The following is a 16,714-nucleotide window of genomic DNA, read 5'->3' as shown; positions in this document are numbered from 1 at the left end:
AGGCAGTCGCATCTCAAAGAAACATCTTCACCAACCAAGCTGAATGGTACTGAATCCCAGTTCCCTCCTACATTTCGCCAACTTCGGTCCACAGGCGCAGCTGTCAGGCAACTATTGCGGCTATCAACACCGAAGTGATTCCTGGAACGTCTCGTCTTGCACAAATGATCAAGGCGATTGATGGTGGGATGTCTCTCTGTTCACCCAACAGAGCCTTGGTTAGAGATAGTGAAGTTGCATGACCTTGATCTATACGGGCAGGTCTCATGAAAGAAATCAAGAGTTCGGCATATGCCTTTTCATTTCAATCTTTTGCATCCAGCACGTGTGCATATGTGTCCAGCCCTAGATGCAGCTATGTTACAACTATCTAATGTACACTCCACCTCAACGTTTTGAATCTCCGGCATGGAAGTCGAAAATTCGAATCGGCGCCGTAGGAATCCCGCCTTCAAACTCCCAATCCTTATAATTATAATCCCTCCAGGGTTCCCAGGCACGATCCTCCACGGGCCGGTCGCCTAGGCGCCAATGACCAGTACCGAGTAGTGTGGCCAGCATCCCCGATCTCACGCAATCGCCCACACTCACGCCAGTATACCAATTCCCAGCGAGAACGAGCCGGCGGTTAAAGTCGTTGCGGACGGACTTGGACAGTGAATACATTCGGTCAAGATGACCGACGGTATACTGAGGAACGGCGTCTTTCTGCAGGCGGGTTCGCGCCACCGTGGGAGCATCGGTGATGCCCAGATGTCTCTCCAGCATGGCGCGAGCCATTTTCACGGCGGAGTCGTGGTCTGGATAGTCGCTGTCTTTCCAGCCGTCCCAGTAATGACCGCCCATCATGATGGTCAACTTGGTTCCTGGCGCGGTATCTTGTGATTCTTCTCTGTCTCTGTAGAAAGCATTCGTGCCGGAACTGGATGCGGAGGCGAAGATGACGCCTAGGCCGCACTCGGGGTTCTGCTCGGCGGGAATGGAGCGAGGAATCAAGTAACCAAATCCTTCGATGGGGAGGAGATTGGGGTTCGAATAGTACAGGTTGATCACCATGATCGTAGTAGCGTAGTTGTGCGATCGAAGCTTATGGATAGTATCATGAGGTGGGGCCTTTTGATTGGGGAATTTTTCTTTCGACTCCAAAATTTTTCCCAGTGCAGGCGCAGGAAGCGCAGCAATGACATGGTCAAAGGAGCTGGTATATTCCGCGGTTTGGATCTACAAATGATGAGAATCGCAACATATTAAGGTGAACAAGATACTTACCTGTATTGAGTCACGACCTGCCTGCTGTGTCATAGATTTGATGTTTGTGCCGGTCAAAATTTTGACTTTGTCCGACTTATTCAAGGCAGTCTCCAGGCCCTCGACGAGCTGCTGTGTTCCTCCCTTGAGAATAAAGGTAGAGCTCTCTTTCACCACGTTTCTCATATGAGATACAAGCATTTCCGAATCCTCATCCGAGCGGCCGCGGACCGCATGCCAGGCAATCATATCATCCATTTGCAGGGGCGTCTTCTTCTCAATGGCGCAGTCAAGCATGCCTTTTAAGATACCATCAGCGTCCATGTTGCGGAGGGAGCCTAGAATAGTCTGGGCACTCAATTGATCGATATCTCCCGCGTAGATACCATGCATGACGGCTGACACCAGGTTTTCTGCCATTTTGGGGTGGAATCGGCGGCCAATGAAGCTTGCGATAGACTCGTCTTTTTGCCATTCGGAATGAGGTCGCGGCGGCTTGGTTGGCTCGAAAAGAAAGCTCGACATGACATTTTCAAAAACTGGCTCAGAGCGGAGTGTTTGGAATGTATTAATGATACTGTTTATACTGGCCGAAGGCGAAGATAGATCTAGGGTAGGTATTTTGACGAGACGATCTGGGTAGTAGATGAAGCGATTCCTCGCGGCCGGGCTTTTTCTAGAGGTCGTAATGATCTGGTCAAACATTCCCAGATCCCACATCTGTTAAGAGTCAGCATCATGGTCAAATGGCGCGGGACTTCAAGGGCGCAATTACCATGGTGAGCAGAGGCATTGAACCCGGGAATGAGCTTCTCAAGGTGCGCGGGCCATACTCGAACAGCACATGTCCACCGTCGACAGGGACCTTCTCAGACTGAAGCCATCCGCCGACTCGTGGTTCTTTCTCAAGGAGTGTGACGCTGGTGCATTTGGGGTTGTGTGATGCTAACCACGCAGACGTGAGGCCGGTGATGCCACCTCCGACTACCGCGAGATTGTAGGCGCGCCGCTGCGACCGGAGGATAGACACGAGGGCCTTGTGGCCGGGCCGGATCTCCCTCGCAGCACCTGTTAACCGCATTTCGGCAAAGGTCTGGGCTTTCAAGGTTGTTGTAGCTGTCTCGAAGGTCCCCGGGCCAAGGCCGGAGGTGGCGTGACTTACTTAAGCTGGCGCGCAGCCCTGAGCAGAGAACCCTACAGGTCATTTTACAATTTCAACTACGATTAAACAGAGAATCTTGATTGAGGCGGTATCGCTCGCGTCGCGTTATTCTTTTGGTGAATATCAGGGGATATCTATGTACAGAATGAGACTCAAAATGTCCTGAGATTAGCAAAAATGCATCAAAGTATGAACGCCCTCCCCACCATTCATCATCACAGATCAGATTGTACACAATATTGCTCCTTTGCAGAGCTGTCTTTCTTACTCCTTCTCCCCTCTTCCCTCTTCCCTCTTCCTTCTTCCTTCTTTCTTCGGCATTGCATCCGTTCATAAAATCAATTCAGGCGGAGTCACGCAGTCATCTCCTGGCCTTGAGACCCGTCGGCATCAGCCTCAGGCTTGATCAATTCCTCTGTTCCTTCCTCGCCATCGACAAATTTGCGCTCGCTCACATGAGTACCGCCGTTGGGGGTCCAGACTTTGTCGTTGAATGCACCCCGCTGGCCCTCAGCGTGCTTGTATGGGCAGTTGGGGTTCATGCAGGGGTTAAATCTGCAGGCGGTCTGAACATGAGTGAACTTACACCCCTCAGTCTTGCAGTCAGCTCCATTGCGGCAGAGCGGCATGCTGGGGTGCTTGAAGTGGCAGAACTTGTTGGTGCAGTGAGGATAGAATCGGCACATCTCCTCGGCCTGGTGTGAAGATTTGACTGCCGGTGATGGATGGCGGCCAGTACATTTTCGGTTTTTGCAAGCCGCGCCGAAGGAGCAGATATCAGCGGGGTCGATTGAGGTGCCTTCGGGGGCGGCAGGGGACTGGTGGGCGAATGGGCAGTCATTGCGCGTACATCGGAGGTTGAAACGGCAGACGCTGTCAGTATTGCTCTCATCTTGCCCTCCACTCATTGAAGAATCCATGTCGACATCGCCTCCCTCTTGGCGCGGCTTGTGATCGCCTTTTTGGAAACGTCCGCCACGGCCGGGACGTTGAACACGTTCACCGAGCGGGCGGCCGGTCTGACTGTTCTGGAAGGATGGGTTGATAGCGGGCGATCCAAAGCCGGGCACAAGCTGGGACATCATTCGTGCCTGTTCCTCCAACATGGACATGATCTGCATCTGATTCTCGGGACTCATTTGCATCATGCCGTTGGCCATGTTTCCCCCCATTCCACCCATGCCCATGCCCATGCCCATGGCCATGCCGCCCATGTTACGACCTCCGCGGCCTCCTCTGCCACCCCGCTGGTCTCGACCGCGGCCACCGATGCGGCCAGTTCCTTGTTGTCCGTTAACACGATGAAGAGCGGCGTCGCCGGTGCGGTCCATATTGTGGTTAAGATGGTTGAGCATTCTTCCTCGACCACCTCGTTGGTTTCCGTTACGCATCGACTTGGGTCCAGTGGGTCTAAGTAAGGAAAAGACAAGTTTAGCATATCGCAAAATGGTGCAGTTCAAAAGGCAAACTTACATGGAATCAGTGCCACCCATCTCAGCATCTCCGTTTCCTTCGAACTGCGCCTTTGCAGGTCCTTGTCCGAATGAAGGAGCCTGTCCACCCGAAGGTTGACTCGAAACACCGTTGATCTGTTGGTTGAGAATCTCAACCTGTCCGAACAGCCATCTTGAGAACTCCAGCGCTTGTGTGTCACCTTCGTCGAGACCGAGGAAATCGTTCGAAAGTTCGGTCGCAAGTTGTTCTTGAGACTTGCCATTAACCAGCATCAGGACAATGTATTCAATGAGAGCAGACTCCTGGCCGGCGTCGCTCCAGCCCATCTCCACCAATTTCGGCTGGATAGTCTCCGCGATGGCCGCCGCCAGCGGCGAATCCTGGGTGATTGTCGGAAGCATATTGGAATACAGAGGAGAGTGATGTTCGAATGAGGACTCCAAATTTGGAGAGGTTGGTGTTTCGCGCCACCTGAGAAGATGCGCTTTCGGTGAGTTCAGTGCACTGGAGAGCAGGCGTAAGATGAAATTCGGGTGTTGCGCCTGGAGATTTCCGGTGTAGTGAAGGATGTGCTGTGGGTTCTGGTAGCAAGACTCTCGAGCTCAGCAAGAAGTTGACGCGATAACTGAAAGCTTCGGGAAGGCGAAAATGCGATTGTTGTCACGTGATACAGCCGGTTGCAAATGAGTCAAACATAACAGTCCCAAAGAGGCTAAGCGTAGTCCGTTAAAGTCGTAGATTGAATTTTTGCTTAAAGACTAGTCAGTTATAAGCAGCTTCTAAACCAAAAAGACAATGGGTATTTTGTAGCGGCGGTGGAGCAGGCTTGATGAACGGTTACTGAGTATTTTGAGCAAAGAGGCGCAATATACATTAGGTATCTTGCAAGCAAAGCCTTTAATAAAGCGACATTCGCATTCATGCAGTTTCAGATCAAGTTTCTAGAATATTAATTGTTCTGTGAAACAGACATCTTAAATAGGAAAAGGAGTTATTCATGTTTACGATTCGCATCCATGGTGAGGTTACTTCCGCCTATATTTACAACTGTGAAGTGCGCATATACCCCACTTAGGAATCAGATGCACGCACGACAAAGGCATTGTTCCAGGCATATTTTATTCAGCCTCGAAGAGCTCAATTGCGTGCCTTTCTTCTATCAATTGGGCTTGTGGTTTAGTGGTATAATACTCCCTTAGCATGGGAGTGGTCCGGGGTTCGATTCCCCGCGAGTCCATTTTTGCTAATTTTTCTTAATCCTTCATGTATCCGAACAAGCCTTTTGCGCTTTCTTTTTGTCAATTAAATTGGGTCGTTATGATAGACTTGGAAAGTTTCCCAACTTAATGTTCGCAATTGACATGGCCCAGTCGGTCTATATCATCATATTGAGTAAATTTTCAGCTTCAAAGGTTGAATGGATCCATTATCATTTTTAACGGATGATAATTTATCTAGAGATATATACAACTAAGCTATGGATTTGTGCATACACATGTATGTATGCAATTTAGATTGGAATGCAGGTGTTCAAATGCACAAGCCCGGGGTACCAAGTACGTAAGAAGGAGCCTATCGTGTTCCTCTCCCATACAGTTCCAAGCAACTCGGATTATTATTCGTAGCCACCATAGGGCTCCGTGAAATAAGCGAGCATTCGTCTATAGAATAATTCATACAATGAATCCACATACGAGAACAACAGATACTTAGAGACCACGTCTATTGTTAAAATTCAAACGTCGAAGAATCATTCGGAAAACTAGAAAGTGCCTGTAAAACCATCCATTAGCAACAAACCAGCCAATAAGCCAAGGACTGCTTACCCAGGAATCCAACTGAGCCCACCAAATTGAGCCCTCGAGATTCTCCAAAACCCCAGCATCCTCCATTGGATTAATAGGCCCGAACTCCCCAGGCTCCAAGATACTCGGCATGAAATCTACATTCTGAGCCTGAGCACCTACAGGCTCGCTTTCATGTCCGTTAGGTGTTACACTCAGCCCCGCCTCATCCTTCCAAGTGCTAATTTTCGTTGTAGATGAATCATCTGAACCAATCTGCCTATGAACCTCCCGCCTCAACTCCTCAAGAATAATCCCATACCTTCGACTAGGACAATTTTTCCTCGTAGCCTCAGCAAGATGCTGCTGACACAGTTCCGCAAGGCAGAAGAGGGAATGTAACTTGTCGAAATCCGTTGGGCTCGAGGCTGAAGGGCTGGGGACTGTCGATTGGCGATGCTGTTGTATAATATGAATATACACGACGAGAATAGCGCAGAAACACACATAATGCGTGAACCAAAAGGACTGTGTCAATAATTTTTGCTGCGCGAGACTATCGACTAGCGTCATGATGTCCTCTGCTGCGCCGATGCATTTATGCGCGTGCGCGCTGACCAAGGGATGCGGGTCTCGTGGTCTGCGGCTTAGGTCCGTGAAGTCGTTTAGGAGAAATGAGCGGGTAACGTGGATCATGGCGTGGGAGTAGGCTAATTGGAGGACTTGGCTTTGGCGACAGAGTGGTGGGATTAGGCTTGCTGGACGAACGCTGTTGAAGAGGGGTGGAACGCTTGCTTTCCATTTTTCAAGGTCCGAGGTTAGACGGACGGCTGTTTCGAGAGGTGTGGTGCGGGATAGCGGATTTATGCTGTAGAGTTGGCGGGATATGTCGCCTAGAATGAGGCCGAGACGGTAATGAAGGACTGAGGCGATCATCATGCTGTCTGTTGAGCCGGTGCGGCGGGATGGGTCTTCTTCGAGGAGATCTTCATCGTTCATCTCGTCGGGGAATTCTTGATCGATGTCCTCGTCGTGAAGGAGACGGGGCCGGCCGAACATTATGCTGAGGTACTTGTCTAGAGTGTAGACGCTCCAGAAGATGCGTTTCCGGAGTTCGAGTTCGAAGTACGTGCAGCCTTTCTTGGATAGTTTGACGGGGCATTTGCGATGTAAGCCGAGGGCGGTTACGACTTGTAAGGCGGTTCCAAAAGAGTACCAGCACTCGTTCGCTCTTGATGATGAGAGCAGATATAAGCATTGGATAAGGCGAGCTTGAATGGTCTCTAATCGGGGAGGCCCCGACTCTAGAGATGACATGAATTTGGAAGCTGCATACCAGCGTTCGCTACCATTTGGTCAGCAAATTACATTTTGTTCTCTGAGAGAGTACCCACCTTTCACTGTGCCCATTTGATAAACCTTCCGGGTCGAGGTCAGTATGCATCGTGCTTATAGCAAATATCATAAGAACGATAGTAGCCCGAGCAACCATGTTTCCGACAGGAAGATTCGACACAGAAAGATTATTCTCGTATACCTGCTTGACCCATTTCTCCACACTACCCCGATGTAGGAAACGATAAGTCACCATAGAGAAGTCGAAATAGATAGCCACCAACTCCATTGCCGTCTCAAACGAAGGCAACGTAAAGTCAACATCCTGAGGATGTGAGTACGGCTTATCACCAAACATGAAAACGGCCGTATTCGCCGAAGACTCATTCCGCACTTCATTGGGAATATGCGTCGTCTCATCCTGATTCAACCGACTCCACACCCGATTGATAAACGACACTCCAGATGCAGGGCCAATATAGTTGCCTTCGAAATCAGTAGATCCTGGCTCCGGCGAATTGCGCAAAGATAAAGGGCCGCGGCTTATAAAAGCATGATTGCCAGAATCCCGATCCGTCTCGGCCCCTGCACTGCCACGAGACCGCGAGCCGTTAGACACCCGGCCAACCTTGCGACATGCTGGCTCATCTCCCGACGGCAGAGGGTCTGGCGGGAGCCCTCGTGAGTAGGCGGCGTTGTATCTACAGAACAAAGACAGTCGCGTACATCGCGTGCAGGGCAAGGTACCAGTACATCGGGTTTTCTTCTCTTTGCAAGAATCACAGGCGCGCGTGATCTTCTGGCGATTGCCGTTCTTATACGGCAGTGAGCCGGACGGTTTCCGCTTGCGACTGGGTGACTCGTGGCCCGGGGAGGGCAGATCAGGATTCAGCCCTGGGGCTGTTCCTGCGCTAGTTGCCATTCGTGGGTACTGTATTGGTCAGGGCATTTCCGGGTTGAGGAGGAGGAGAAGAATCCGGGGAGGAGGTGGAGAGAACCCCGCGATCGGAGTCAACCCGTGCGCTTTCTTCTCTCTCTCCACTTTCGTTCTCCCCGGATTTCTAATGTCAATGCGCAATTGAATGTCATTTTGTTGGACGGTATTTGGAGTGGGATCTACATACTGTACGGGAATAAGCGCTGCACTTGAATCGGATGACCAACCGTGCAGAAGCGAGTTGATGAACCATTGCTGGGTTCAGTTGCCACTGCATACAGTCCTACCGGACTTGAATTAGTTGGAATTGAAATAATGTTCGGTACTTCTGAGCTAATCTCAATCCTGTTTGTTTGTTTTTTGCTCTTCTTTTTGCCTATGTTCTATACAGAATGTTTTTTTCCCAGTACACCGTAGACGAGGTCTTAGGGCCAAATTGTGTTGTAAAGTATTTTGCTTCAGTATCTATCAATCGCAGAATCAAAAGTCTAGTTCATTTTGATAGCGGCTATTCAGAGTCAAACAACCAAACAACGTCACTAGCATGACCCGCGACCCGCGAGCCACAGGGTAGGCGTAAACAGTAGATCACCGGTGACTCGAGGCCAGTGTCACACGGCCTGTAGAAGACTTCAAAGTCAAAGCTTTTGTAGCGCAGGATATTTCCCAATGCAATTTCAAAAATTCGTCACCCACGTCACCTTTCCGCAGACGAAACGCTCGAGGAACCAAAGGGAAGCCGTGGAAGACACGACATCGCATTACAGGAGCCGAATCCATGAGAATAAAATGAGGGGCCATATGCATCGTAATTAGTATGTTGTCGTAGGGTATAGGAGTATAGAAAGGCGTTAGTCTACCACGGTGACTCGGGCAAGGAGACAGTAGAAAGATACAGGGCTAGGGCTCGGAGGAAAAATAAGATATACAAGGCCGGAGGACCAATGATTTGTGACAAGTTTCAGTTTGGAGGTTTCGCACGAGGCATTTTCGAAGAGCCCACTCGGGTTGTACCTCCAGCCTCGATTATGAACAATGCACATGCCCCCCATTCCAATTGGAACAAGAAAAACAGAACGATCGTATGAAGAGCAGCTAACAATCAAGCAGCCACCCCGATGGTGAATCCGGATTCGCAGTCGGGATGGTGCCATGCACGGAATCGATCCGAGTAAATGATCCCTGCGGGTAGGACTGCCATGTGCACGGATGATGGGGAAGAACGAATCCAGATTCACTCCAGTGGTATGCAATGAAGACAATGTCGATAATTAGACCACCAAGGTACTATTGATCATTAAAGAAGTTGGTATTATTGTTCACCACGTTGGAATTGAGTTGGCCGGTCTGAGTAAGGTATTGAAGGGTGATGGCGCGAATGTCTTCCTGCGAGGCGCCGGATCGAATCTGGTGGATGAGGTGTTGGACCGTGTTGTTATCGCCAGCCCGTAAGAGATGTAATAGTTGTTCCACGAATTCCCGTAGGTTGCCGAGATCTTCCTGTGTCCGCTTTGCCGCTGCTTTGCGGCGCTTGTCCGACGTTTCATCGTAGAGACATTCTCGACCATGCGTCTCACATTCAGTGCAGCTAGTACTTATAGGACTCATGCTACACTAAGTAGAAAGTGTTAGATACGGGCTGAAGAGTGATGATGGGGAGGGAGGAGGGAATCAGAGGTGAAGATACCCTTGTTCGACGTTTTTGGCACTCTTTACAGGCTGTGGAGGCCCGCTTCATCCTGCCGTCATCAGAGGCACCTCCGTTGCCATTCGGAGGTTGAGGGCTCCCACTTCCGCCGTTTGGAGGAACAGTCCGAGGCGCAATCGGCCTAAATTTGCCTACGTCGCCCATGGCGAAAGTAGGTGGAAGATGTGGATGGGAGGGGAAGAATAAGACCAAGAGAAGAAAAGGAAAGGAAGAATTATGGCTCTTGACTATCAGGACAATCCACTATGAAGAAACATAGTCTATGCCACATGAATCATATTATCGAGTGGGACGGAGCACAGCTGATTTTTAGCCCCTCCCGGTATGGTCAAGACAATTTCTGCACAGAAGCTGCGCAATGCTCCGGGCGCTAAAAAAGGTAAGTGGAGGAAGAGGGTGGACGGAGGATCGCCAAGTAATAGAAATAAAATAAAAACGGGGGTGGGATTGTGTGTGGGATAGGGAGAGAATGAGAGGAGAGAATGGCAGGTAATCAAGAGAGCTGCGTGTGTGGCGGAAGTGTGGATCTTTCTGAAAGCTGGCATTCCCCTAAAACTGTCTCGGGGGTTGTTAGGGACGGCGCCGGGGGGAGGGGTCCCATGTATCAGTAATGGAAATTCGGAAGGAAAAGGGAAAATTAAATAAAGGTAATAAATGCCATGGAAAGCTAGCCAGGAACAGCGATCTGCTCCTATGCACTAACGTTGTACTGTTAGGTGTATGTGTATGTCTGTAATACACGTTCCGTTTCCAGCGCCACCACGGACAGATCATTGCCAAAACCACTACAATGTCGATTTTGTAGCCCGATGATAATTGGGTGTTCGCGTTGAGTCCTATACAATATGTAGTAGCCTGCAACACCGTTTCAGGCCAGTCTGCTGTCTACTTCAACCCCCGTCCCGGCGCCAAAAGAAGCCTACCCGCCGCCGTCTATAACAGTCTGGTATTCATTTCACGCGAGCGGATATGTTGATAGGCCTTGCTCCGAAGGAAACGCGACAGACGAGTTATGCGGGCGTCTCGGGGTTGAAAGGGCCTCGGCCATGTCCCGTTGGCTCGTTATTCTACAATGCAAGCCCATTTCCCCCCTCGAGGCGAGATACACATAAGGGTAGAAGTGGATTCAGACTGGCGGGGTCGGAATCCATTTCCGAGGACAGCCATAGGGTGAGCCTCAAAGTAGCCAGGACGGACATGTCATCCGGGCGTCACGGGCAAGAATGCAGCCAAGTTGATCTAGTTCAATCGGGAATCAGGATTCCTATCGCTGATCATTAGGTGCCTCTACCCAATCATGATGGGTCTGGTTCCAAGGTTATCCAAGCCTGTCCCCGGTGGCCCTAGACTGTGCCCCGTTATCCGCTTCATCTCGGTACGTGTATTTCTGTACGAGGTCTCGCCCGCTTAGTACTTGGCATTCTCGCTCCTGGGCCTCCCTCCGATCCTTAAGGAACCTGAGACCTATGGTTGAAGAAAATCACCTGCATGGCCCCAGCCTCAGGCACCCGAGAGAGTCCTGACCTTTCGAAGATTTGCCACCCGCTCTCAAACCTCAACTCCACCGCGTTGGCCACCCCCACTGTGGCTTTGCCGCCACTACACGAGTATCGTACAATGGCGGTCATCGTGATGTACAGAGGTAAGAGATACGGCGCCAGGACGGTGTGGCTTCTCTTTGGGGCCGTCGAAGACACCATTGGCTGGAGCCATTATCCCGAAGGCCCGAGCAAATGAATGTCAACGATGGGCGAGAGTCGCCACCGAAATGGTCTAGTGAGGTGTTTCAGTAGATTGTAGATTGTTGGTTGTTGGTTGTTGGAAATGTGATATGACACAGAAATGCGTCTGAGGATCCCTTTTGACGTGTGGCACTCGCCCCCAACGTTCCACTCGACCGAGCCCCGCGTGGCTTGACACGCTTCTATTGAACGACTTTGAAAGTGCTATTCTAAGAATGGTATACCGTGCGTGTACAGTGACGAAATACACGCCTGCACTTGCTGTAAGACCTCTGACCCTGTTCAATGGATCAACAGATCATTAGATAGAAATTGTGTTCGATCACGCTAAACCTTCCTCGGCAAGTTCTCGGACTCTCCACCTCTCCAATTACTTGACGGGATCGAGATCACCACATGGTTTGCGTATCGCCGCGAGTGATATTTCCTTCCTTTTCCTAGACCCTCTCTTACCTCTGAATAACTTCAAGTAATTTATTACCAATAGTAATTACTCACCGCACTAGAAATGCACGTATGCCAGGCGTATAGTAGGACCCTCGAACCCTAGAAAAAGGGCGAAAAAGGACAAGCCGCGAAACCGCACACTCTACTAGTCCCAGCAATCTGGCCACCGCTTTCAGTTGACACTCCCACCGATCCTAGGAACCCGGTTTCCAGCAGCATGATTTGTCTACCCGAGCCAAACAGATCTGGCAGCCCACTTGGCAGCGTCACCTGTTCTGGGTGAACGCAACCCGGCCCAACAACCAGGTCATGAAGCTACACTAGACTCGAATTGGCCCGGTTGGCGTCTGCAATACCGGATAACAGTCGCGGGTGTCCGTGTCCTTCTGCAAAGACGCCTTCCCCGGCTTCCAGATACGTCACGTCTTCCACCCCTAGCGTGTTGCCATTCACCCCCTCGAGACTGACAGGTCAAGTCCTTCGATCCTGGATCCTGGCTCTGAGACTCATAGATACTCCATCCTCCAGGTCGCCTTCGATGGAGGCTTGGGCAGGCAATCATGACCTGCAGACGCTACCAGCCACTAGTAGGCCCGCTGCAACCAAACCTCCCTGGCCAAAGCCATCAATAGTCTACCCTAACACCCCGACTCCTTCTACAGTAGACCCAAGTTCCCTGGACATCGGATGACCCGAGGCACGTTGCGAACACCACAATAAATAAATAAAAAGCGAGGCCTGTCTCGCTTTGTGCCCAGATATCCCAGGGGTACTCCCTACCTCCAGGGCATGATAGGTGAGCTCCATCACCAACACCTACCACCTACTGTACAGTACGAGCGGAGATACGTCGCGCCGGCATTCCGCATGGCGAGAACAGACTGCAAGTAGTCAACCCGAATTGCGCAGGACCCTAAACGGACCAAGCAGACCCCCCTCTATCGGAAGCTCAGCCCACGAATGATATCCGTCAGGAATAAGCAGTACAGCATCTCGCCAGTTGTCGCTAAATTGCGACCTTGATTGGACTCATCCGAGTCTCGCCTCTAGACATTCATTGTGCGTCTGCACGACTCAGTAGTATCCATACTGCGCGGCACAAGCTTGCAACCTGCATAGTAGATAAAATGGCGATTAGCTTAAAAGCTTAATTAACCGAAAGCGTGTACCAGCTTCCGGCTATTATCTATACCAACTACCCTCGCCAAACCAAATACCTTCCGAAAGAGTACTTAGTAGTGCTAATTATAATAATAAATTAATAATTTTTTTTATTAATAAAATTTGACTCACTACCCACAGCGAAGATCTGAATAACAGCCACATACCGCACCGAATACGTATATACTCCCATACAGTAAAAAAGGCGCAAGCCAAACTTTCCCGAAGCACGAAAAAGAAAAGTTCCAGAATACAAATGAAAAAAAAAAAAAGGTGCTGTATTACGTTCAGTCCAGTCCGTGCAGTTACACCCCCACATTTAGCCCTGACCCTGACTCCAGTCTTGGTCCTAGTCCTAATTCTATTTCTTACCTAGTAGGCACCTAGGACTTTGCCCGGCGAAGATTCCCGGCCGTTCTGACAGGTCATTTCCCTTACTTGGATTGGTAGATTGCGTACTTGGACATATGCATATACCTACGTGCGCCCACGAACCTGCAATCCTAATGTTATAACTGGATCAGATGGATTGGGAAGTGGTTGTACTGTAGGAGCATGCTGTCTTTTCGATAACGGCATGGAGAGATGATTTACGAGTTTGTCGCTAGACTTGGCAGGAATTGGGCGCGGGAGATGAAGGTCGTGGGACCAATGGTGAGATCGTCGAGATCGTCGGTGAGATGACACGAGTACCCAGGTGGGCTTGATACATATGGTCTTGGTCTGTGTGGCTAATGAGGTTGTGACATTCATTATTTATTTAGTCAAGTAGTCAAGCAGTCCATTAGTCAATAGTAGTACTCGGATGATATAAGAAAGTAGTAGCTATTAAAGTGGGTAGGATCTGGGTATTGAACATTTCATATGAAGCTAAAATAGACAGGGAAACGAATATGTACTGGAGAAATAGGGAAAAGGGGGTAAAACGTGAAGAAAATAAGCGAGCCGAATGTGCAATGCCGCGTCTCGTGCACTCAGAGCGGGATATCAAAACCAATACATCTCAAAAGATGCAAGGATGCCCAAGGGTCACCCGCCTGAAGCGGGTCTGGATTCAGTAGATCGGACGGCCCTCATCCCAGCGGCGGGTTGGTCGAGGACTAGTAGCTAGCTCGTCCTTGGTCTCGTCCATGTGATGCTGATCCACGTCGGCGTTCCCCGCAGGAGAAGGCAGTGAAAAGCGAGCACTCTCGCGACGAGCGCTTCCTTCAAGTTCGGCGCCGTTACCGCCGGCGCCTCCGATACCGCCAATCCATTCCCAGCATCGCGCGACATCGCCGCTGCGGCCTTCACGAACGGCTGCACGGACGTTGGCGTTGCCTTCGACGACACGGCGGACTCGGGCCCAGAGCTCTTCGCGCCGTTTGTCCCGCAGTTCAGAGCGCAGGACGTCATCACGCAGCTGGCTGATAGGAATATAGGGCTCTATGGCGCCACCGCGGGCATGCAATGCAGCTTGAGTGGATAGGCGGTCGAGAGTAGTTGCGACTAATTCGGGCACGCGAGCGATATCAGAGCGGCGTGCCCGAACACGAGAGCGGGCGTAGGCCAGAGCCGCAATGACCAAAGCTAGAAATGAAAGAGGTAGTCGATACGCGAGGAGAGCGAGTCGGACGTAGCGGCGGGCGGCACATGTGAGTGGGAGTCGGGCTGTTGATGTTGATGATAGGATGAGGACGGATGGTCTGTGATTGCGAGGGCGCCGCTGTTAGTTCCAATACACAATGTCAGAACCAAGACCTTTTTTAAAGAAATCCGGCCGCGGGATAGGGGACCCGGAACAAAATGCGGAACTAAGGAGACATCAAGATGTCCATCAGAGAGGGATGACTTACTCCTTGGTGTTGCTGACGACCTCCTCCTTGTCGACGATTTCGCCAATGGCCCCCTTCCATAGATCATCAAACTCGCTGTCGCTGAGGCCTCGGCGACGCTTCTTGGCAACTTCCTCCTTGAGCTTGGGCTCGCTGATTTCAGGTGATGGTGCCTTTCCATCCTCAGTGAGCTGACCACATTCATACATGGCTCTTCGCTCCCGGAGTTCCTCTACGGCCTTATCCGCAACCGCCTTGACACGGCGTGCCTTCTCGCTGTCGGGCTCACATGTTGGCGGCACAGGTACAAGACCGCCCATGGCGAGAGGGTGAGGCTTGAGGATGAAGTCGTGCTCACAACGAGCCTCAAAGTCGGGGTAGCAGAACGCATGAGGCGGGCAAGGCTCGCAGCGTGGCTCGAGAACGTTTGCCCATTCGGGGACATTGGTCTCAGTGAGCGACCAGGTAGGTTTTCCAAGACCACAGTAGCCAATCTCGATCTTCTCCTTGCGCCACCAGGCACCGAAGCTACCAAGAACCCCGAGGATAACGAACCAGGACGCGATGATACTAGTCTTCCCTTGCTTGCGCGAGCGTTTTCCGAACTTGGGTGACTGGTGCATACTGCTCGGTCTCCATAGCAAGCTGCTCTTCCGGCGTAAACTCCTCGCCGGCACCCAATTCACTTTCCTCGTCCTCTTCGGACTCCTCTTCGGATTCCTCGGTCTCTTCCTTGGTAGGCTTCAGGCGGGAAGCAAAGTCAAAAGATTCCCGCGTAGGAGCCCTAATCCCATCCTCTTGCTTAACGCTACCAGGAGTAGTCGATTTCCGCGACCGTAATCCACTCTTACGGGCCGGGCTCTCAGTAGACAAGCGTCCACCACTCTTGCGCTTAGGCTCATAGCTAGACCTCCGACTCGCACTATAATCCGGGCTTCCACTCTGGAAGGGATTGTCGTCTGTCAGGAGAGCATCGTCCCTAGGCTCAGCCTTTACAGGAGTATAGTCATCCATCTCCATGGAAGGTAGAACCTCGCTGCGCCGCATCTTACGCGCGGTAGATTTGCGCGGTGAGGTACCGACAGCAACAATCGGTGTAGCGAGATTGTCGTCACCGGTTTCCGTATCCGACGCACGAGGGTGCTTGCCCACCGACCGCGCGGTGCTTTTTCGCTTGGAGGTAGCCGGGGTGGCTGGCGCGAGCATCTCGTCAGTTTCGATTGTAGAAGCACGGACGCTTCGTCGAGATGTGCCGCGTCTTGTGCTTGTAGTTGAAGCGACGGTGGATGGGGTGGCAGGTGGTGGCATGGATTCTCGCTCATCCCTAGAGCTGACGACTGATGAGGCTCGACTGCCCATATCAGTTATCCCGGCGCTGGTCCTCCTCACTCTTTCGCGATCGCGCAATATCTTCTTAGCCTGGGGTAGGACTTCGTCCTCCAGGATGGCGATCAGCTGTGCTTTTTTCGCGGAGGCAGGGTAGGAGACATCGTGATTGACGAGAATGTTGCGCAGACGGGGCATGGTAAGGGAGCTCAGGTCAAATCCTGGCTGCAGGTATTCTATTTCGTCCATGGTGTATGGCGTGGGGAGCGCCGGGGGCTCGACTGGTTGGAGAAGGACTGATGAAGTCGCCAAACGGTCAGCTAACCGAGGTTGGTGTGGCTCAGTGGCGCGATGCAGGGATGGTGGCACGGTGCAGTACACGTCCAGTCAGTGTTTCAAGAGGAGAAAGCCACCGATCGCTCCTGCTTTTGGAAGTGGGTGTGAAGTGCAGGGTTAGAAAACCGAAGTGGATGTTTGTCCACTTGTCAATTTGACCAGAGACGGCTGGTCAGGCTCGTAGTCGGGGCAACAGGCGGGGCGGCTGCAATGGCGCTTGAGCACAACCGGCTGGGCACTTTGGTTAGACCTTAGATGG

At 51.3% G+C, this 16,714-nt stretch overlaps 5 protein-coding genes across 5 annotated transcripts; all 5 read right to left on the bottom strand.

The window, feature by feature from the left end:
* Nucleotides 1–387: 387 nt before the first annotated feature.
* Nucleotides 388–2,329, bottom strand: hem14 (oxygen-dependent protoporphyrinogen oxidase; the record flags this gene model as incomplete). The annotated part of the gene is made up of 3 exons (XM_056889087.1): nt 388–1,221; nt 1,270–1,968; nt 2,024–2,329. 3 exons carry the CDS (start codon nt 2,327–2,329, stop codon nt 388–390), a joined length of 1,839 nt encoding a protein of 612 aa, XP_056738389.1.
* A 434-nt stretch (nt 2,330–2,763) lies between these two features.
* N7443_009030 (mRNA-binding protein NAB2) lies at nt 2,764–4,266 on the bottom strand (the record flags this gene model as incomplete). Its single annotated transcript, XM_056889086.1, has 2 exons — nt 2,764–3,820; nt 3,884–4,266. 2 exons carry the CDS (start codon nt 4,264–4,266, stop codon nt 2,764–2,766), a joined length of 1,440 nt encoding a protein of 479 aa, XP_056738388.1.
* Nucleotides 4,267–5,593: 1,327 nt separating this feature from the next.
* On the bottom strand, nt 5,594–7,906 carry N7443_009029 (Zn(II)2Cys6 transcription factor; the record flags this gene model as incomplete). Its single annotated transcript, XM_056889085.1, has 3 exons — nt 5,594–5,638; nt 5,692–6,994; nt 7,044–7,906. The coding sequence occupies 3 exons, from the start codon at nt 7,904–7,906 to the stop codon at nt 5,594–5,596; spliced, it is 2,211 nt and encodes a 736-aa protein (XP_056738387.1).
* A 1,302-nt stretch (nt 7,907–9,208) lies between these two features.
* On the bottom strand, nt 9,209–9,773 carry N7443_009028 (Zn(II)2Cys6 transcription factor domain-containing protein; the record flags this gene model as incomplete). The annotated part of the gene is made up of 2 exons (XM_056889084.1): nt 9,209–9,535; nt 9,609–9,773. 2 exons carry the CDS (start codon nt 9,771–9,773, stop codon nt 9,209–9,211), a joined length of 492 nt encoding a protein of 163 aa, XP_056738386.1.
* Nucleotides 9,774–14,033: 4,260 nt separating this feature from the next.
* On the bottom strand, nt 14,034–16,368 carry N7443_009027 (putative sister chromatid separation protein (Src1); the record flags this gene model as incomplete). The annotated part of the gene is made up of 3 exons (XM_056889083.1): nt 14,034–14,664; nt 14,815–15,363; nt 15,419–16,368. 3 exons carry the CDS (start codon nt 16,366–16,368, stop codon nt 14,034–14,036), a joined length of 2,130 nt encoding a protein of 709 aa, XP_056738385.1.
* Between the last annotated feature and the right edge of the window lie 346 nt (nt 16,369–16,714).

Source organism: Penicillium atrosanguineum (assembly GCF_028827265.1).
Source record: "Penicillium atrosanguineum strain IBT 20685 chromosome Unknown utg000007l_segment0_segment0, whole genome shotgun sequence".
Lineage (NCBI taxonomy): Eukaryota > Fungi > Ascomycota > Eurotiomycetes > Eurotiales > Aspergillaceae > Penicillium > Penicillium atrosanguineum.
Note: the sequence above shows the minus strand (reverse complement) of the source record. Positions and strands in the feature narration are given on the sequence as shown.